The 23,315-nt window shown below is 40.7% G+C and overlaps 1 protein-coding gene across 2 annotated transcripts in view; it reads right to left on the bottom strand.

Moving 5' to 3' along the window:
- spata17 (spermatogenesis associated 17) overlaps positions 1-22,974 on the bottom strand; it is a 34,234-nt gene extending 11,260 nt beyond the window's left edge. Inside the window, exons 1-9 of one of the 2 annotated variants that reach the window (XM_030413184.1) lie at positions 22,848-22,974; positions 22,222-22,311; positions 21,088-21,169; positions 19,589-19,639; positions 16,960-17,063; positions 10,767-10,890; positions 6,773-7,003; positions 3,489-3,637; positions 2,630-2,738 (exon numbers count right to left, since the gene is read on the bottom strand). In XM_030413184.1, the coding sequence (XP_030269044.1) occupies positions 2,657-2,738; positions 3,489-3,637; positions 6,773-7,003; positions 10,767-10,890; positions 16,960-17,063; positions 19,589-19,639; positions 21,088-21,169; positions 22,222-22,311; positions 22,848-22,915 (981 nt within the window). In that variant the 5' untranslated portion in view covers positions 22,916-22,974 and the 3' untranslated portion in view covers positions 2,630-2,656. Of the gene's footprint in view, positions 1-2,629; positions 2,739-3,488; positions 3,638-3,805; positions 3,833-6,772; positions 7,004-10,766; positions 10,891-16,959; positions 17,064-19,588; positions 19,640-21,087; positions 21,170-22,221; positions 22,312-22,847 lie in introns of those variants that run through there. The other variant, XM_030413185.1, reaches the window with a different exon arrangement.
- Positions 22,975-23,315: the final 341 nt, after the last annotated feature.

Here is a 23,315-nt window from a genome sequence, read left to right as displayed (position 1 = left end):
TCAGTGTCTGAGACCTGCAGTCTTTCAAATGACCAGCAGGGGTCGACTGGTTTCAAAATCAAGGTTGATTGTGTGTAAGTTTATGAGAAAATGGCCGTGCTTCTCATTTGATTTGGTACCCTTGTAAATAGTTGACCAATGGCTGCATTATCTCAATTTTAATTAAAAAAAAAAAATTAAGGTTTACACTTGGTTTCAAGCAATATTATTTGTATCTCAGAGAGTACCAGCAAGCACATGCACACCATGAGCATGGAGGGGTGACATGATGAAATCACTGCAGCTGTATTTTTAGTCAGTGACTAATCCCATGATGTGGATGAACAGTCAGTTACTCGCAGGACTTTTATCAGAACTTTATCACCCAATAACAACGATCTCTACTCGTCAAAAAGGTCTCAACTGGGAGAGGATTAACTGATTAACCCAACTTGGTTCACAGACTTGCCATACAAACATCAGTTTGCTGCAGGTGTCCATGTTTTCCTGAGAAGTTGCACTGGGACACATTTAATTTTGAAGTCAAAAATACCGACTCAGAAATGTTGACCTCCGACGAAACAGTAACGCAGTAACGATGCAACTGCTTTCTTGCAGGGATATATGTAGTCTTTCCTTCTCTAAATATCTGCATGGCATGACATAGAAAATGACCATTTCAACAAATATGTTCAACAACAACTAAAGTTATGTCAACCCTCTGCTGCATTACGATGTCACTTATTGCTAACATCTCAGATGAACGGTTGTTTTACAACCATGTGGACCACCAGTTTTGATAGTTGACTGTTCAATCATTCTGTGAAACCCTGAATATATCACAATACTGTCTAGCCATAAACCAGTTTTTGGTTATTTGTTGCAAATTGGATTCAATGATGGCTCATGCCTTGACCTACGGCCTTCGTCGACTTTAGCAAACATCTGTCTGTATGTGTGTAGGGTAACTGCTATATTTAGCAGCGTCAGTGAAAACCTTCATTTAACACAAATGCTCAAAGACCCTACGAGCTTTCCATCAACACAGTATTCGGCAAATAAAGCATACGTCGATGCGCCAAGCAAAACTGATCCCGCTCCCCTGGCCCCTGCTGTCAGCTGCAGGAGACCCCATTCACCCGCCCACTCACTCCCCGTACTTATTTATCTCCACTTCCTGAGGCCGTGTTAGTTCATTCCCCTGTCGCTGCTCTCTCCTTCCCTTGCTCCCCTCTCTCTCTTGTTTCGCTTCTCGTTTCCAGGCAATTGGGTCTGGGTGCTGGTGGTGGGGGGTAAGAGGTTGGGGTGGAGCTGCTGGGAACTTTGTGTGTGTGTGTATGTGTGCACGCGTGTGTGTGTGTGTGTGTGTGTGTGTGTGCTGGGAAGTGAGCTAATAAAGGACGGTGATCCATGAAAGGCCTTGAGCAAAGACACAGTCAATTACCTAATGCCTGGACCAGACCGCAGGGCCCACGCACACACATTCTCTCTCTAACAGACTCACACTCACACACCCATGCATGCACCTCATTTACGTATACATGGAGAGGGGGCAGTGGAGGGCATAACTGGGAATTGTGTGCATGTGTGTGGGTGGGTGTGCATATGCATGTGATGGAGAGCGGCGATTTATTAAATTGCTGTCACTTTTGACAAATTTGTGCAACTCAAGTTGAAAGGGTTAGGCTGCACTGCTTCTCTGTTTTCCTCCTTTCTTTTAGAGGAGAATAATACCTCTCATGCCAAAACCCAGACCACCCTTGGATAAGCTGTGCCTGCCATCAGTCTGTAGAGGTTGACAAGAATCGTCTGACCTCGGTTCAACTCCAGGCTCTAGACCTGAGTTAAACATTAGTTTGACATTGACTGACTTTGATCATATAGGTTGAACACGGGTTTCTAAAAGAACTGTACGATCACTATAAAATTATTACAGAACTACTTTAAACCTATAGCAGACCATAGATTTTAAAAGACCTCTTGATTTTACAGTTAAGGTTGTTGCACTGACAATCTACCAAAAATATTGCAGGAGCATCTTTAAAGGTTGAGTGAGTGATTCTGGACAAAGATCTTTGATTGTTGAATCTTATTCCCAGGTTGTCAAATACCACTGGCTTGGGAATGAGACGAAGTGAAATATTGATAATCTTGATACATTTATACATGGTCTTGTCACGGGTGTATGATAATCCATATTGCCCCCCAAGACAGTGTGGGTTCTCTTTGTACTGTATCCTGACTACTATAAATCGATGTGGTTGATATGAGATGTCTTGTCCTGATTTATATAAGTCAGCTAATTTATATAAAGGGGAAATAAGCAGACAGTCTTAAAATTGGTGAAAAAAATATCAAAATATCAATTAAAAATAAATAAATACATGGTCTTGTGTAATTGTGTGTTTCAGCCTCAAGTCTTTGGTGAACAACACATCTGATTGAGGTTAACAACATCTTCATCATTCTCTGTAACACACAAGATTTGTATGTGAAAGCAATTTAAGTATGTAAAGTATGTAGTATGTAGGTTTTTCTCCTTAATGGATGATGGTTTGGTGGACGTGTGGTATCCAACACTGACTTTGGTGCATAGTGCATAAAGGTATAATAATGACAATAAAATTAGTGTTGCTAGTTTTCGACCTACCTCCTCTTGGAGTCAGCATGTAATCTACTATCTGAAGCTCTTGGTGAAGGCTGGCTGGGCAAAAGAATTGCTGCTGTGGCTCAGATGGTGGAGTGAACTTCCTGTTCCTCTGAAACAACAGCAATATGTTATGTGTCATAAAGCTTGTAGTTGAACTCAGGTTAGTCTGTACTGAAATATAAGACTAGGATGAGCATGAATCGGTGATGCAGCAAACACAAAAAACAAAGACAATTCAGTTAAATAAATAGCTAAAAAGTTAAAAACACAGATTTGCAAGCTGTATTGTAAAAAAAAAAAGAGAAAAAATGGTTGGTCATTTGAATTCAGTGAGACAAAAGACTGGACAAGAAAAAGGAAAGAAAATTGGGTGGTCTTCAACTGTAGGCAGGGAAATTAATGTGTGAGACAGATCAAACAGAGGGTTAATAACAGTACTTCAAACACACTCACACAACTAAGTAGATTAGCCGGTGAGTAGTAATGAGGTTATAGTCAAGTGTTTTAGCAAAGACACGTACACATACACATGCACGATTCCTAATTAAAACTAATACAAGCCTTGAAATAAAGCAGGGAGAGACTGTTTATAATAAACCCCCGGTCTGAAGCAGTCTTCAAATAATCTCCAGGGATACACCCATTAGTTTTCATAATAAGGATGTGTCCATTTGCTACTTAATGTTGCATGAATCTGCTTGTGGCTGTGTTGAATGCATACAATATACATGTGCTCACTCAAGTATGTGTTCACACGCATGTATTCCTTGGTGTATATGACAGAAAAAAATGACATAATTAGGGGAAACCTATGTGTAACCTTTATGTGTGTGGGTGTGTTTTTGCGTATTATTCTCACAGAGTGTCCCTGTAGAGTCTCGCAGACTTGTGTTGTCGTAACCGATACTGGGCCTCCTCCAGGAGTGTTTGAGAGGTCTGCAGACACAACGTCAGGTCAGGACAATGCACGTGCTGCTCCCACACTTCCCCTGGCTCTATGAACAGACCCTGGAATAACCACAACCGCCGCCACACACACAGACACAGACACACAGAGACACACACACACACACACCAGACTCAGATAATGATCACTGTATCTTTCTGTTTCAGACCTCCGCCTCTTTCTTTCTCTGATCCCTCTCCCACAGGTAGTGATGGCTTACTGCTAAAACCAGAGGCCAATCCTCTTCATCTCTCCTCCTGTGACACAGAGACCGAGAGAGAGAAAAGGAGGAGGGAGGAGTAAAACCAAGCATGCCTGAGTAAAAGTGAGGGACAGAGAAATGGAAGAGAAGCAACAGAATAAAAAAAAACACACACTTACTCTGCTGCACATTCAGTATATTGTCTGATTAACCTGAGAGACACTTGTGGTTTAAAAAGGCTTTATCTTCCCCTTCTCTCAATGATAATATCCTTTATTTGCATTTTTCTGCATTTACTAGTTTCACTTTATCTTTAATTTCTTTGGGATTTGTTTCATGTGCCGAGGCAACATCATCACAGCATTGAAGCCTTTCGAAAAAAAACACCTTAATAGAACAAAAGTAGATTTCACTGTAACTGAAATCTGACTTTGTCATCAATGTCCCAATTTCCCAATCTTATTCATCCAACTGTTTTTTGGAGCCAGATCTCACAAACAAGTCATATAAACTTAAAACAGCTGTCCGTCAATTTTATTCCTTGTACATCTTCTTGACATTGTGGCTCCTACCCTGGAGTGATGGGGTTCTGGTGTCTACTGACATATCAAAGTTGCGAAGACAAAGAAAATTCGCTGTTAGCAATAAGTTTTCATGCTGTTCCCTGTCTAACCTCACTTCCCCCCTCACATCCCCTGGAGACTGCATCATGCCTGTCACACAAAAGGCATCGGGTACATTTAGATACAATTGTGTTTATTTTACAGGTCAGCTTTCGACATTTCTAAAAGCACAAGCAGTATTTTTATAAGAAATTGTAGGAGGATTGTGCATTTATTAGTGATACGGAAATTTCATTGTTCAGATCTCAATGTTTGTTGTTTATTTATTCTAGTTTTTGTTGATTTAGATGCAGAATTACATTAATCATGTCATTTAAAAAAAAAAACTGTCCTTTACAAATACTAAACAAATGTTCAAAGTTTTAGGTGTAGGTGAAGAAGAATAAACTGCAACCATTTAAAGATATAGCATGAAACTGTATGTTAGTGCTCTTTACTGAGAGAAGCCTCTAAACTTTGTGCAGCGCAGATTAACTTAAATGTTGTTGCTTTGTTTGAGGTGACCTTCAGTTGTTGTTTGGTGTTAAAAAAAAGGAGGGAGGATGAGAGGGGAGAGATAGAGGGAGGAACGGGGACCCTGTCCTTGCTCCTATCACCACGGGATCGGTGGCCTGGCCTGACCACTTCCACAGCCAGCACCTCAACCTTATCCATCACCACTAGATAGTTATCACACCAGGGAGGGAGGGGGTGTGGGGTGTAGGCGTGAGTGCAAAAGAAAGAAAGGGGGACTTCCTGCACTAATCACACACACATACGTACACACACCCACCAAACAGATAAACACAGAGATGTGTATAAATATAGATAAATAATGTGTTCTTCTCTATGTCAGCTCCAGGAGACTATCCTGACACCATAAATGAACTCACCTTAACTACAACCAGCCAGAGACATGTCTGTGTGTGTGTGTGTGAAGTGCAGCTAATAAAATGAGACGGATCCACGGCTCATTTCTGCTCACTTATGTTATACATTACTAGAAACTAATAATAGGGAAAGCACTTTGCCATAAAGAGCTACAGAGCGTAAATAACACAAATGGTGAAACGGCTCCTCATCAGATCATACACAAAATCACATGCGTACATAGACATGTGCACAAGAAGATAAACTGTAGTAAGATACATCCTCAATTGATAAGCAGCTGAAAAGTTCAACTGTTGTACTGCTTTAAAGCTCCATTTACAGGTGCCATTTTGACCGGCCATTGTTGGAAAACACCTCTGTTACTAATTATATTAGTTATGTCTCAGCTCTATTTTAGAGTTGACCACGACAGCGTGACAGTGAACTTGTATGCACAACATCAGGGCCCTGAAACTAAAGCAGCTAAATGGGATTCAGTCATCATTACTGTCTTTATTTACACTTGTGACTTCTCCCCACTGTGACATGTCAAAAGGACTATTTACTACACAGATTTTTGGTTCTTTCAGGTGAATTCGCTCACTGTTAAATGTTAAAAGAACTTTCCAACAACTCACCATTTCGAAAACAATTAAAACAGGTGAGCGAATAGTGGAATAACGTCTGGTAGCCTGAAAGAGAAATCCAATGGTTTACCCACGTTTCTGCTGAATGTGTAAGAAGGCATGATGTTTAGCCGTAAAAACTTGATAACCTGATAATATGTCAACTTGTGTGCTTCCATGTCTTGTCATTTTCAAATGCAGATGCATACTATATATGCATATAGTAGCACAGAGGTCCATAGAAACAAAACAACGGTTTGTCCTTTTCTTATATCTATCTCTTTGATGCATATTACATTTAAGGTATCATCTTCCAGTGACCCATTATATTAAAAAATATATTATATAACACAATGAATCTTCAGGACCAGAAATATCAGACTAGAGTTCTCAGTTTGGCAATGTATACGACAAAATATGTCACATATTCTATATCAAAGTACATTTACAAATAAATCCTTGCCTGCCTGTCACAGCACACATATATTGGTTAAACAAGCCACATTGAATTAATGAGGCACAGAAACATTTGATAGTAGCACGTAGCCACACACTCAGACATATATTCACTAAAAGACAGACACTAAGCGGCTCCATGCAGTAGCCCCCATGAGAGCTGTCTGCCATGTTTTAATGATGTCATTCTTCTTTAAAAGGAGTTTTAAAGGATCTTTGCTTTCATCAAGAACCATCTCCAGTGAGACAAAGACAGGGTGTTGGGGCTCTTACAATAAGTAGGATACTTGTAAAACACTTGCTTTCACCTTTTTTTTAATGCTTTATTTTTCAAATTTTTCCTCTTTATAATCTGTGTCTCCTCTATCTTCTCCAATATGTTGTTGCCCTCCATTTTCCTGTCTTCAATGTCTGTCATGGTCTCAGCTTTTACCATCTCACCTGCTGTCTCTTGCTGGCAATGGGGGGTAGTATGGGCCTGGAGGAGTACAATGTCCTAGTGGTTTTGATCCATGGGGATCTGGGAGTCCCAGGGAAACTGGGGGCTGCTGGGCCAGGCATGCCCAGGAGACAAGCCATGCCCCTGGAGGGGGCCTGGTACTTGACCTGCCTCAGCAGTTGTTCCATCTCATGGGGGGCTGGCCTGAAGGGAGAGTTGAAGACCCCTGGGCACTGATGAAAAAGAGGGAGAGAGAGGTTAACCATATATTACCGAGAACATGATAGATTAAGAGAGACAGTATCACTATGAGCAATGTGATATTGCATGTGAGCATTCCTGATTTACTATGAGGAAATGACTATGATTCAATGCTCCAAGTTTTTTCTTTTTTAATATTAGTGTAGTGCAACTGAACATATCAGGTCTGAGACAGAGAGGGTTGAGAGGATATTATGCAAGGATTCCAACAGGATTTAAATCAAGGATGATGCAGATGGATTATTTGTTAGATTATAATGAGGGGACCAGGATGTCCAGAGTATTTTACTCCTCAAACATTTTAATGTATTAAATCAATTTGGAGGTGGAAAAACCAAAAATATGTTTGTTTGTTTTTTGTTTTTTTTATTAGGGAGGTCCATTAAATAACAGAACAACTATCTTCAGGTACAGCCTAAAATGAAACTAATGACTGGTAATTATTTAAGCAATATTCTGATGTAATGTGAAACATCAGTTTTGTTGAAAACTTTTGGAGTTGGATGGATGGATGGATGGTGGAATGGATGCATGACATGACACAAAATAAAAAAAATTAACTAAAAAGACAACAGGGACAACCTCACTGTATCCGTCTTAAATGTGGCATTATAAAAGTCTTGATTCTTGTTGTTCACTAGAACACATGCACAAATACACACGTACACACATACAAAACTTTGCCTCCCCTGTTCTGAAGTGGGGTAGAGATTTGCCACAGACGGCCTCAGTAATAATTATTCAAATCACAGTGATCCTTTTGCCTGTGTGTTAATTACCAGACCAAAGCTTTGAGTTGGAGGACTCTGTATCTACTCTATATGCTAATAACACCGCTTGCTATTTAGGCCACTCTAAAAGACTGGGACAACGGAGAGAGAGGAGAGAGAAAGGGCATAAGTGGGAAATTGCTCCCACTATATCGACCCAAACCTCACTCTTTTTAAAATAACATATTAACAGAGTGGTTAATTAGTAAATGTTTCATTATTAGAGCATGAGTACTTTTGATGTAAATGTCAAGTGAGTCAGAACGAATACAGAGAAATTAATTCAACTTCTCTGACCCTGATATCTGTAGACATGGATTGGAGACACAACTTGGTAACAGCAGTTATTTGACTGATGTTGCAGCACAAATGTTGACAATCGAGCTAATGCATGAACTTTGGTTGGGTCAAAATGGGTCAATCAGCTCTTAAAACTAGAGCAATTCTCTTGATTCTAGTTAGCGGAGGCACACGTACATTAAAAAAAAAGTTTTATGTAATTAAGCCAGAGTCACAACTGGTTTATATTAATATCAATTCTACCTTCCACAGCTACTTGTGGAAAGTTAAAAAAGAGAAGGACCTCAGGCAACATACACCACCAAGAATTCAATTATTATAAGTTCTCAGTTTATGTAACCATGTAAGTGGCTAGACCATTCGATATTTGTAGTTGCATCATTAATGTGGGCATGTATACCCAAATAAGATTGATGCAAAACAACATAAACAGTAAATGAAATAAACAAAGGCCATGGTTATTAATATATAATTAAAAGCAAATACAAGTACATCCCACTACTATTAATTGTATTTACCTTTTTGTCTTCTAAAATACCTTCTAACTCATTGTTTAGTCAAGCATCAGCTTAACTTGAACTCAGAAAGTGGACGTATTTTGTCCTTGAAAGAACATTTTTGGTGCTGTACTACTCCTACGAATGTAGTGCAGTAATAATCCGTAGGAGGAGTGCAGGACCTAATAAAAGGTCCCAATTCTTAAAAAATATCACAACAAAATGGCAAAGAAGAATCATTTTTATACTAGACATACCTGACTATTATTAAAAAAAAAATTACAACAAAGTTTGTTGACTGAATAAAATGTAAGCACAACAAACCACTGAACAATAACTTATGAAGTTTCTTGTACTCAAAATATTGAAAAAACTAACCCAAATCATAACCCACTATCATCATGTTCTGTGGTTCCAATGACATTTCTTCAGTGTTCAGTATCAGTCCATAAAATGCATCAGGGATGAGCGTACCCAGTTAACTCAAACCGGAAGGGACAGAAGGCTGGGGACACTCAAACACACACAGACAAGCGTAATCCTCTCCACTCCTAAAGACACACACACTTACACACAGACTCACAAACGCACATACAAGCCCAAAAGTACCAACCTAGCTACGGGAAGAGCAATGATGTTGACCCTAGGAACACACCATCTCTGTCTCTGTCACAGGGACTTGGGGCCTTTTGGTAAGCTGTGTGTGTGTGTGTGTGTGTGTGTGTGTGCGCGTGTGTGTGTGTGTGTGTGTGTGTGTGTGTGTGTGTGTGTGTGTGTGTGTGTGTGTGTGTGTGTGTGTGGGCTGGGGTCCGAGAAGTGAGGAAGGATGAACTGTGTGGGAGAGCCATCTATTCACTGCTGACAAGGTCAGAGCTACGAAGGGAAAGAGTCCCCTGCCATATGCAGAGAAAGAGAGAGAGAGATATATAGAGAGAAGGAGATGGACAGAGGGCGGGGAAGAGCACACAAACTTTTCCTTTTTTATCTTTCTTTCCCTCTTGCTTATTTATAAAATATGCAATATAGTTATACATAAAATAATAAAACATTATGGGGAAACACAGTCAATCCAAAGCATCCGAAGAGTCAAACGGCATAAAAAAACGGCACTCCAGCTTACATCTCCTTCAAAATAAAATATTTGTAAGTTGTGTGAATGTGAGCATCTTTGGCGAACACAGGGTGCCTGCAGGAAGTAGGTAGTAAGCCATATGATGACAATGCTGGTCGTACAAGCATGAAGGGGTGGGCGAGAGAGGGTGAGAGAGAGAGAGAGAGAGAGAGACAGAGAGAGAGAGGAGTAGTGGTGCTGAATCAACAGTGACCACTGTGCTTTGTCTTCATTATGATCCCAGTGGGGAGTCACAAAGATACGTAGATGCCACACACACACACAAATACGTGCACACCTGTGCCAGGGGAAGCACTAAAATACTCCACTCAGCACATCAGAAGAGCCATGAGGACACGTACTTACTCAGTTGCACGCACACGCACACACACACACACGCACACATCTCAGCTTCACACAGCCCACCTGTGTTAACGAAAGAAGGAAAAAAAGTAAGATCTTCCCTCTTTTCTCTGCAGCCTGTTTCTGGAGGAACTCCCCGTCTGAAACTCTCATTGTCTCTGTGGGTCGCTGTATCTTTAGCTGTGCGGGAGTGTGCATGTGTGGCTAATGTGTGCACTAACTTCCTGAGTGCAAAGTTTCTAGTGAGTCGGTGATGTTCCCTGTATATTATCCTGTATGGGATGTACATTTCAGACAAACACTAGACAATGAGGAATTTGCTATAAGTGTAAATGGTTAACATTGTGTTATCTGATGTGGCTTCACATTGAGATACATCGATAACAATACTGACACCATTATTGATAATGTCTCTGATACAACTTAAAAAGCACTAATCTAATCTTGTTATGTTTCTTAGTACTTTAAAAAAGTTATGCCTATATTATTATATGATTATTATAAAAAACCTGTTGTACATATTGATCATAAACTTCCATTTTGCTGATTTTTGTTATAGCTTGGGATTTGCTTGTTTACCTGCTTAATGTGATATAGGTAGAATATTTTTATGTAGGAAACACAATCTAATGTCATCATATCTATGTCAAATGGTGCGAGACAGTGTGTGTGTTTATGTATCCTGTAGGCTAACCTGCTTTGTACTGAGGAGGTGGTGTAAGCGGTGAGCTTGGTGGACCCTGGCTGTCTGCTCTTTCACCAGCTCCAGACAGTCTCTCTCTCTCTTCTGGAGTTCCTCGACTTCATCCAGCTCCCTCCTGTAGTGCACACACACCATACACAGTTATTTTCATGATTGAAATTTAAAACTTTTAATGAAACATTTAAAGAATTTCCATGATGTGTTTTTGAAAGGGATCACAGTCCGCTTATAAACATGATGAATATACACTGTGCAATGAATAAATAGTGTGATGAAAAATGTATTTATTTACCATTTTCTATGATGCCATTTCATTGCTTAAGTAGTCAAATCAATCTAAATCATACAGGTTTCAATAGTTCATCATGCTCATTTGCTCAATGACATTGACTGACTGTATACTGCTCCTACATATATAATTTAACAAGACTAATGACTTGATGATACCTTTTCCCGACCATGTTAGGTTACACATTATCCAGAGATTCAGAAAACATTATAGCTTAACACGTAATAAAGAAAAGACTTGTAAACTTCATGTAACTACATATGTACAAATGTTAGTTTGTATTTAGAACACAGTCCTCTGTTGTAAAGGCTGACTTTTCTCTGAAGTGTCCTTCAGATGGATGAAAAAAACAAAGCACCTAATGATAAGAGCGAGACTGGGACAGACACGGAAAGACAGAGGAGCTGTGGGAGAATAAAAAAAAAAACAGAATGACTGTGCTTGGACAGAAAAAAGCAAAGTGAGAGCGCAAGAGGCTATAAGTGGGAGGATGATGGATATATTTCATCACCGCAGCCAGGACAGGTCTGTCTGTGACATCTGTTAAGCGGAGCTGGCTAAATGGGATGCATTAAAAGCCCATACACAGCAATTTCATTCTGCAATCACACAGCCTTATTGTTACAAGGGGGTAATAACTTAAAAACGGAATTGGAAACAATTACTAAAACACACATGCCATGATAATGTGGAGACGCGCACACACACACAGAGCTGAGCGCGAAGCTATAGCTCTTTCGACAATCCTTTATTTCTTTTCTCTTTTCCTGTCCTCCTTCTCTACTGCCTCTCTCACTACCCAGCTTCTGTTTTCAATTACAAGCCTCCACAGAGGAATCAGAATATTCATAGTGTGTCTGTAATGTGAGGTTAACACATTCTGCAGCTACTGACATTTAAAAAGAAATCACAACACCGTCTCCGTTGCCTTTGCATTCTGATTCCTTCCTCAGCACCAGATTAAATTACAAAATAAATGAAATATGCAGAGCATTGCGTGTGAGTGTGTGTGTGCCTGTGTGTGTGTGTGTGTGTGTGTGTGTGTGTGTGTGTGTGTGTGTGTGTGTGTGTGTGTGAGTGAGTGTGGTAAGAATGAGAGCAAGTCTAAATGTGTCTGTGTATTTATGTAATATTAAGCACAGTAATTTAACACTTTGTGTACGGATGTGTGGCTGTGTGTCTATATACGCTTGTGAGCGTGCACGTGCCCACATGTGTGTGTGTGAGTGTGTGTGTGTGTGTGTTTGTGAGAGAGAGAGGATATAGAGGTTGCTTGGCCCCTATTTGTCCACCTGGCTAACATGGATATTACTTATTAATATGAAATATAAAGTTTTGGTTTATTGTGGGACAGTTTGGTTCACAAACCGATCGGTGCATGTGTGTGTTTACAGTATGTGTGTGTATTACTGTTCGTTCTTGCATTAATAAAATTGACTGCCAATGTTTTCAGGGGTCAGGACCTGTTCTCATATGTCTGTGTGTGCCCGACCTGTGTGTATCAGTGTTCATACTATTTGTTCACAGAGTTTTGCTTGTATGCGTGTCCATATGTGTTTTTTTGTGTGTATGTGTGTGCGCGTGCGTTTGTCTGTCAGGCTGAATGGGTGACCTTTGCTTCCCTGCCTCCAGCCCCAGTGTTATTAATTGCTGTGTAGTGGACAAAAGCCAAACAGATTTGTAACGGCTGAAGGCACCTCGATCTGTGTCGACCCAACCAGCCGCCACAACATACAACCCTCATTAGCCCTGTTCGGCACGCAGCACGTGCACCATTGCACCCTGTGTCTGTGCGTGTGCGTGTTTGACTGAGTGAAATTGAGAGAAAGAAAAAAAGAAAGAAAGAAAGAAAGAAAGAAAGAAAGAAAGAAAGAAAGATTTTGAATGTATTATTGTTATGTCTGGTTTATTAACCTCAACTTATGCCTTGGTAAGAATCATCTTGGTTGATTCCTGTAAATAAAAAAATAAAAGGGAATAAATATTTGCAGTATTTCCTTGTGAGTCACCCTTAAGGCTGGAACTTTTCCGTTAAAGATTGTATTGCCATCAACGATATACTTTCATGTCATTCACATGTTGTATAGTTTCATGCTATATAATTGTCACTAGCATACTCCATTATAATAAATATTGGATTCTTATAATGTGCTTAGCGTGCCATATAATGCAGAGCAGTCACTCGGATTACAGATTACTTTTGCTGGCTGCTGAACTGTGACACAACTAGTCAGGCATGCTTTCAAATAACTGAAACTCTGACTGACATTTTCACCCTAGACTGAACTTATTTAAATGGCTAATATAGTACAGCTAAATTTCTCATTTCTCCCTCAATTATTTACTCCCCGGTTCACCAAGGGGCAACAAGGGCTGATGGGATATCAGAGAGTGAGGCATTATGGGACGGCAGGCCACACCTGCGGTCGTCCAGGCCAGCACCAGAGCAGCTAATTGGCCAAGTTCTAAATATTTAATGGAGGCTTGACCTGATTGGCTGATTTAATTGCTCCAATTAAATGATTCAATAGCTGGCAAGGACGTGGTAGTCAGCTAGTCGATTCAGACAATGACCGGCTCAATGTATTGAGCCTTCAACACTCTCATAACACAGCCTGTTCATTTAAGTGACTGACTGATTGATTAACTGATTCACTAAAAGTAGTTAAACACTAAAAGGTGTGGGAGCAAACAAACACTATAGTCTTGAAGTTATCTCCAATAAATATTCCTAATTTCAAAAAAGAAAACTTTATACATTTTCCATGCTTTATTCCATGGCTTAACTTGTAAAAGTTATACACTGAAGAGGCAGGGAGAGCACAGCACTCAGATTACACCTCAACACACACATGCACACACAGAATATACAAATCCAATCAGACTGAAGGAGTGAACTTGTCTCCACCCAAACTGGATCAGAATGAAAGAGCAGCAAAAGAAAGACTGACGCATAGAAGCGGAGACTGATCGCAGGGCAGGCGTGCAGGCAGGCCCGCACTCTCTACACCATAGCAGCTCTCCTTTCATGAATGTCCTTGAGAGGGACACGAGAGAGGGAGGACTGAAGAAGGGAGCAGTAAAGAGAGACAGGGAAAAAGTAGAGAGAAGAAGAGAGACAGCATTGCAAAAAAAAAAAAAACTAGTGCTGCTCAGCCTAGCAACACCAAGCTCATAAATTCTCCCCCGTTCTCTTTAGGATAAGTTAAAAGATTTTGCCGTGTCGTTGCAACATCACAGCGAGAATTATTTATCTGATTATCGCAGTAATAATTACCCAGCTGTTTATTGCAGATAGAAGAATAATTCATGCAGTCAACAGGCCGTGTTGGTGGCGGTGGCGGCGGCAGCGATGACACCAGCACATTTAGTAAATATGCAAAGCAGGCTTGCTCTGCTTTCCTAATTGCCCCTATCGTCCCACCGCATGCCCTTATTAAAGTCCAGGAACTTTAAGTGTCTCCCTGACAAAGTGATAAATTGTTGGGGTATCAAGGAAAAACTGTGGCAGAGTGGGGACTGCGCCGGGGTCCTGACTTCATTAGGCTATGCAGAAGGAGAGGAAGGATGAATGAGGATGGACACTGGAGCACAGTGAACAGGCGGCTGAGAGAGAGGGAGAGAAAGATACAGAGCAAAATAGATTGAGAAAGAGAAGGAGAAAGAGAGAGGAGATTGAAGGAGGGAGGCGGAGTGAGGGCAGAGGATAGAAGAGGGTAGTGCAAGTAGCGTGTATTAGCTGGATGCTGTACCTAATGAAATGACACAGATGGTTTCGTGCGGGGGAGATCTGTCATGAGCGAGAAAGAGGGGACTGAAACAGAGTCAGAGAGAAGAGAGAGAGGTTCGGCAGTCTATGTATAACTCCTATATCATTACCATGCGCAGCCGATCAGCCCACACTAAATGGGGACCATTAGTCCAACTTTGAATAATTTATGCAGCGGGTTGGACGGACAGACAGACTTACAAGAGGGAGGGAGCAGGTGGATTAAAAAGCGGACCTTTGTGGGGTGAGTGATCAGGCAGCGTGCGATCCGAGGGCTCAGCAGCTAACACAGAAAGGATATTTTAAATAAATGCCGGCACGGCGTTAATTGATCGTGACCCCGCCAGCACTAAATAAACATGTGATTAACTGGAGAGAAAGTGACCTCAACACCCCAAACCACTGTGGAGGAGGGGCTGTGTTTGCCTGTGTGTGTGTGTCACACAGTTGATAATGAAACAGTAAGACCAAACAGGAAGATATTATTAAATCTTGGGCTCCTTGAATATACTTTATGTTCAAAAATCTTTACTTCCACATTTTCTCTGCTCTTATTTACTTTCGCTCTTTGTATTACATTTTAAGAAAAGGCATCATGGAAAACGTAAAATGTTGGGATGCTGTGTAAAACCCAAATAAATACAGAACAAAATGATTTGCAAACCCCTTTTGACCTATCCACGCGTTACCCTGGGAGGTCTGGGGAAATCATTATGGGTATGGACACTTCTGGTGCTTGGTGGAACTAGTGCCAGTTAAGTGGGCTAAGAAATAATAACAGTGTTAGTAGTATTTACTCAATAAAGTCGCAAACCTATATTTTCATGAAAGAATGATAAGGCCTACCAAGCGCTCTAAGAACAAGGATTAAAGCCAAGGTACATCAGGGCTAGGAATAAGGTGGATATTCAAATGTATACAAAATACAAGATATCAAGGTTGAATCTGATAAACATATAAACAATAATACATTTGACACCAAGTCCAAAGAACAGCCTCTATATGTCTAATTACTGTCAGAGTCAACAACACTTAACAAAGTTGTGTGTGTTTATGTGCGTATGTCTTTGTGTGTTGCTCAAAAAGGCAACACTCCCTTAATGGACTTTAACTGCCTGGTTCCCCCTACCTCTAAAAGGGCCAAGGAGTGCGGAGGAAAGGTGAAGCGCTGGTGGGGAAGTGAGGGGTGAAGTCAGTGATCCAAGGAGCACTTTAACAAATTTACATTTAATTTTAGCAGAAGCCTAAAGATATTTTCCGGTAAAATATATTAGCAACATTAAAAATGTGACTATTAGCTAAACGTGATGGGGTTTTTTTTGTCAAAAATAAAAGATGGCGTATCTCTAGCAGTAAGCCCCGGAGCACGGGATGTTTTATTAATGCGCGAGCTGCGGTTCAAATCAGAGGCTAATTTTTAATTTCTTCACATCGTTCACTTCTCTCCCTCTCTCTCTCTCTCTCTTAGCCTCGAGCGCTTTAGAGGACTTCTCTCTTTCTCTCTTACTCTCTCTCTCTCTCTATTCCTCTTCTATCCTTTCTCACTCTGCCTGTTTCATTCTCTTCCTCTGAGGTAACGGCAACGCATGTATACATCTTACCGACACCTCTCCCTCCCTCTCTCTTTTTTTCTCACTCTCTCTCTCACACACACACACACACACACACACACACATTTTAAGGTTATGGGTACACAAGAGCACCTTTTAACCGACTGCCTTTACGCTAATCAAATCAATTCATCTTGACTGACGCGTACCATCTGACTCCCTTCGCGGACCTGTAGTGGTCCCTGGGCAAAAATATGTTTTACCACAACACATAAAGAGTAAATGTAACAAAATTATAGCGAGGCAGAGAGTGAGTGAGGCAGAGAAGAGAGATGGGAAAAGATAGGGGGAGTTGTCAAGCATTGTATTGTAATTGTAAATTCCTTTCCAACACCTTTACAAAAATTGTCAAGTGTACTGTATAAATAAAAAAAAATATTTAAAAACAACAGAACTGGATGCGGGTTACATAGGAAAGTCAGTATAATATAAACGGGCTACCATTAAATAATGTTAATATGAATGAGCCCTCCTTTGAGACTCGTATGCAGCACTATTTGTTTCAGTAGTTTTTACCTGACAAGTTCATTTTTCCTCCTGACTCCTTCCAGATAGCTCTGGCGTGCGTAGAAACTATGAACATACTTCCTCACAAAGAATCCTCTCCATCGACGCTGGATCTGTGAGGGATTAAAGCATGACAGAGGGTTTTCATCAGAAGTTTTCCCAACAACATGGGGAAATGTTGAGAGTTGGTAAATGCTGCAACTTTGAGTCTTAACTGTTAGAGACATCGAGGAATTGATGTTTCTCAGAGCAATTTTGCTAATTACTAAAACTGAATAGGTTTGCTCTTCACAGACAGTAAGGTAATGTTTTATGGCAGGTCAAGGTGACAAATGTTTTTTTCAGGTCTTCATTTTAAACCCTTTTAAAGCACGTATGACCACACGTGCAGATTTATTCCCTGTAGGGATGGAGGGACAATCCAGGGGGGGTACAGACAGCTGTCACAGCTCCATACATTTACCTGTATCAGTCCACATTGATTGTGGAGGCTGTAGATTAGCTAGCACACACACACACACACCCACACACACCAGTGGACCATTTTAAAGCAAGGGGGCGGATGTCCTTCAGACTAATTAGGAGATTAAAACAATGGCAGGTAAAAGAATAATCACACTATGAGAAGAGGGGAGAGGAGAGGAGAGGAGAAGTGGAGGATGGGGAAAAACAACAAAGAGCAAAATGAGAATTAGCATTGATCTGCCAGTCAATAGATAATTTTAAATAAAGTAATTGCCGCCTCCCGAGTTCTTGCTGACCTTTGTTGACTAGTGAAATCGATGCTGTTGAATCTAATACAAATCCGAGGTGCGGCATGTAAACACTGGTTTCTATTACGGCCCTAATACATTATCCTCTGTTAGCTACCACGCCGTGATAAAGACAACAGGAGGGGAGAGAAAAAGAAAAGAATCAAAATTGATTCAAAGGAAGTGTCACAAGGGGACTCTGAGATGATTGTTTCTCCCTTTCACTCATTCCCTCTTTCTCTCCATCTACAGACTGAATATTTCTTTGGTAAACGATGGCCTGTGAGTACAGATGTCCTTCACTCATTTATTTGTGTACATAGATTTCTCTTCCCTTCAGTTTCATACACATGAACAAACAAGGCCAAAGCATTAGGAGACAATCTGAGATTAAAGTGTAGTGCTCACAGTCCTGCCAATACTTTGCAGGATATTTGAAATTTAAGAAATCCTTACATTCTGTTACCCAACCTTTACATCTGGTATGCAGAGTAAAAGAATATTGTTGGAAGGTCTATGTGTTTGTTATACATAGTTACTGTATCTTTAACTAATCTAAAATTTCAAAATTACACTTGAGCAATCGACCGATTTGTCTCTGCATTTGCTCCATGATATCTTTAGGAGCAGTGAGCAGCACTCAGGGATGAACTCCACTTCTGAGGCCACAGACTTGGCCAAGGGCAGTTGCAGGAGTATTCCCAATACTTTCACAAATGTCTCTTGGGGTGAGAGAAACCAGAGAAAACCCAGACAAACACAAAAGAATAAAATAACTCAGTTCAGAAAAGCGTAATTTGGCCCTAGTGGGGTTCAAAACCCAGGACCTCCTTGAATTCCTGGCATTTTCACATATATTTCGTTTTCTATTAAAATTCCTATTGCTTCCTTTAGGAAACCCTGGTTATTTTATACGGGTAATAAAGGTCCATTTTCTCAAACTTCAGAAGCTTCTGCTCTGCTCTACATGGTGACATCACCCCTAACCTTTCGCCCCATGACCTAGAGCAGCTAGGTCAAACACTACTCCTGGATCTATGTCTCTCCTAATATGTGACATTTATTGAAACGGCAGGGTGGTCAGCTTTATTTGTTTGGGTTTCTATTAAGTGTAAAACTTGAAGCCTCAATTTCCAGGCTTTTGCACCAATCTGAAAATATTGCAACCCTCTCGGTCCCGCTGAAGAGCGACACACCCTCTTCAATAAACACTAGTGGATTTTTTTGTTGGCCTGTAAAACCCTTTTAATGGTTCAGGCAGAATGAAGCTGTTAGCCAAAACATTAGGCTATATGGAATTGTAAAAATATAAGGTTTCTGCGCAATATCCTTGTGTAAAAGTGCCAAAGCATCAGTCACAGCCACGGTGTGATGATTTATGGGCTGAACAGTAGTAGCTGCTGAGGGGGATGCATTTGATGGGTATGAGCACTGAGAAAAAAAATTAATAAAATACAATAAAGGGCAAATACTGAGATAAAGTATCGAGCATTCAGAAAATACTTTGATTCAGAAGCACTGTGCATAAATAAGATAAGGTTTAAGTTTTTATATAAAAAAGTAGATAATGCTATCCATCTAATGTGTAATATATCAAAACACAATTATGTCATTTGAAAAAAGAAAAATAGCATACTTGTAATGATATATTTTGTGTATTATACCTGATTCTAATGGGACAAAATTATGCATCAGACCAAGTTGATGTAAAAAAGAACCCAGGCAATATTAAAAAAAAGTTGCAATGATGGACAATTTCTTTGCACAGAAGTGCTTACAGGCTGCTTATTCATGGGGCCTCCCATTCGCGGCACACACAGCGAAACAGAGTGTCCCCCCACCACGACACTCCATTTGCTAAAACAAGACACTGTGGAGATATTTACCCTGACCGCCATCTCCTCGTAGAAATTCATCTTCATGATAAAATATGCCGCCTGTGAACACAAAGGAAAAGATGGCGTTACATCTTGTCTCCCAGCCCTCTGATCTGTCCACAGCAGGCGTCAAAGATAAAGAGCTCTTTATACATAATACATTGCACAGAGGCAGCACAGATAGGGCCACTGTAGAGGAGGGGGTGGAGGAGGGCAGAAAAGGAGAGAGTGCAAGGAAGAGAGACAAGAGGAGCAAGAGGAAAGAGAGAGAGAGAGTGCGCGAGTGTCTGTGTGTAGTTAGCAGGACTTTGTATCAAGGGGAGGACGGTACTCTCTTAATACACCAACGCAGACAAGGGCCAAGAAAATCTATGGTAGTCAAGCAGCGAGCTAATGGAGATGTATGACGGCCAAACGCTCTCCTCTGGATTTCATAATCAATGACAGCTCTGCCAGAAGTGACAAACAAAAGGCCAGAGAATATTCAGCGGCGCACTCAACGAGCCGTCGCGGCACCAAACGTGCCGGCCGACCACTGGGGGCACATTTCAGGAGCAAACCGGAGAGCGGGCCATAAAAGGGATTCATATCTCAACACGTCTTTTTTAATAATGACAGGGAAGAGAGGGAGGAGAGGAAGGGGAGGCAAGACAAAGACTTGAAAGAGGGTTGTAAATTCAGCTTGATGTTTTGAGATGAGGCTTTGTGCACGTCACATTACACATGATAAGGTCTGCAAGAGTGAGAGGGGAAAAGAAAGACAGAGAGAGAGGTACAGAGAGAGAGCGGGGAAAGAGGAAGAAGAGAATCTCTCTGGGCTAATTCAAAATAGTGCACTGTGGCAATTTTAAGTGATTCAAATTAGCGCTCGTCTGTCTCCAAATGAGACCAAACAGCCTCTTTTTAGCCCATATGTGTGTAGTGACACATCCTTCATCGTTTATTTCAACACCCCTCAACGCCAACCACCCACCCCATCCCCCCCCCCTTTCCATTTCTTGAACGCCTCCCAAACGGCGGCTGGCAGTTATGCTTTAGCAAACAGTCAATTTACAGGCATGATAAATAGCTTGTTGTGATACGTTTACAAAACTCAATCCAGGGGAAAATTATACGTGAGAGCGCTGGGTATTGGATCCGGTATCAACAATCTGTTCAATTAAGAAGCAGTTGGAGGCAATATGCTGAAAATGGGGCTTGTTCTACTAAAGCACACGTGCGCGCGCGCACACACACACACACTACACACACACAAACTCCTCTACTCTTTCCTTCTCTTTATTCCTCTCCACACTCATCTTTCTATATACATCCCAGGAGTCGAGATATAGATGGAATTCCTTATCATATTGCATCATATTTCCTAAGTGCTAATTTCCCAATGTGTAATGAGTGAATTATATCTCTTAAGGTCAGACGCAGGGACTTAGGAATATAGCAATTGAATTCTAATGCATGCTATCATAACATAATCAATATATCTATAGCTGTTCCAGGCGCTAGCTTACCTTCACCATTTGTCTGAAACATGCCCTTGCTGTGAAGCCCCGCCATATCGTCTGTATTATGATTGCCTTCTTGTGCAGATGCCTGTAAAAGAAGTCATTTTCAGAGAGGATTGGAGGTGCAGTTTTTTTAGGAGTTGAAATGAAGGAAAACACTGAAAAAAGTTATCCAGATACACAGAAAGGAGGGAAATTAAATTGTGGATTTTAACTTAAAAACTGAAAAGCAAAAGAATTGAATAGCCTAGAGATATGAGGGAGCAACACAATAAATACTAACCACAACAATTCCCTCTAATCACTATCCCTTTAATAAACTGTGATCACTTTTTTTTTAAAACATAAAAAAAGAGGGGCTTTCTTTACTGCATACAAATGTTAGGATGTAAAGGACTTCAATTAAAAGGTCAGGGAAACATTACACTTACAAACACACACTCTAACAAAGACACACACAGAACACTTCTGCTTCTCCAGGCTTTTCGATCATGTCTGATGAGCCTTCCACCCCCTTTAGTCGGCAGCACACATTTGTATTCATCTTCAAACATACTCTAAATGCAAGTCCACTGCAATTCTCTGCCTCCAATGAGGCCATCAATTTCCAAAAGGCCATTCATATGCCCAGAAAATCAATGCTTATAGTGGGGATAGCACAACCCTGGAGTTGCACTTAGGCAGCTAAAATTGTTGCTAATTATCCACTTAACACATTGATCAATTAACTAAAGTAATCTGAATTAACCTACTGTCTGGAAGTTTGTCTGCTGACCCTGCAGAATGGTGCTGGGGTCACAGTATAGGAACAAGCACAGAGAAAGAGACATTCATTTCTCTATGTGTGAAAGGAGCACAGAGTGCAAGCGACATTTATTCCTCCAGGCCATTTGCAAAGCTCTAGAAGTGGGATAATTATGAGAGTGAGCTAGTATCAGGGTTTCCCTTGAAATTAACTCTTCGAGTACTGTTGGAATGTTTTTCAACGCCTGAGGGAAAAAACAAGCCACAAATTGGCATATAAAATATTAAGGCTTGTATTCTTTTTTGCCTATGGCATATAAAGGAGTACCGAAAGGCTATTTTTCTAGTTTACAAATTAAAATTGGACCAACACACACTCACCAGACATACACATACCTGAGGTAGGCCTGCACCTTGGAGGCCCTGAACCAGCTCTGAATCTGGGTGGCAGCCTGGTTTTCTTTCTGCCTGCTCTCCTCAGCTTGGCTAAAGCACAGTCACATAAAAATAACAGGTAACTACATTATTTTACTGTGATGTTGTATTTTGACATCCGTTAAAATCCATACAAACAATACTGATATTTGTAATTTCAAACGCTGTGGGTACCATGTGTTATTTGCTCCTCAGCAGGTGCTTCAGAATGTCATTCCCTTTGTAACGACACCAGAACCAATGGATACAAGTTACATTATATTAACTGGTAAACCCAAATTGTGGACTAAAACAAGAAAATGTGGATAAAATAAGAAAAACTCTCTACTGTCTACATTAAAACAGCCGTATTTGTAACGAGCAACCGCGTGAAAATAGTGAAAGCCAACGTGCAGTAGACGGATCATCCTCACTATTCGAGGCAGGACGCTGACGTTTGTTGACATCCTGAGTAACGTAAGCTAGCTAGCTAACGCCAATTTGTGTAACGTCGACGATTTGGCTTTGACTGCCAAACCGCTTCACAACAGCCACAATGGTCTGGAATATCCGAATAAAAAGTACCCATATACCTTTAAAACACATACTTGTTTCTATAGACGTATTCTTTATGGAACTCTTCAACTTCACTTCTTATTTTCAGCAGCTCCGCCATGTCTGCTCAGGGCACAGTTTACCTGTTGTCCTGGCAACAGCATGCCAAAGGTGGTGGAGATGCGTTCAAAGCATCAAGAAAGTTGGAATTTTCTATACTTCACAGTTGATAATGCTTACTTCGCTCGCGGTACCTTAGTAACACGAAGCTCCTCTCTCAGTATGTCGCGTCTGTACTTATTGGGACTAGTTAGATTGGAGGTGTACTTTTCAGGAGTTGAAATGAAGGAAATGAAGGAGGCTGAAAAAAATTTGTTCAGATACATGGAAAACAGGGACATTGAATTGTGGATTTCTTTTTTTGGTCTTTATTTGGTCTGTTTACGCTCAGAGATTACTTAATGAGTGCAACAAAACCCTGAAAACTTGAAAAGCAAACCATTCAAAATGCCTAGAAATAT

The sequence above is a fragment of the Sparus aurata genome, chromosome 4, assembly GCF_900880675.1.
Source record: "Sparus aurata chromosome 4, fSpaAur1.1, whole genome shotgun sequence".
NCBI lineage: Eukaryota > Metazoa > Chordata > Actinopteri > Spariformes > Sparidae > Sparus > Sparus aurata.
Note: the sequence above shows the minus strand (reverse complement) of the source record. Positions and strands in the feature narration are given on the sequence as shown.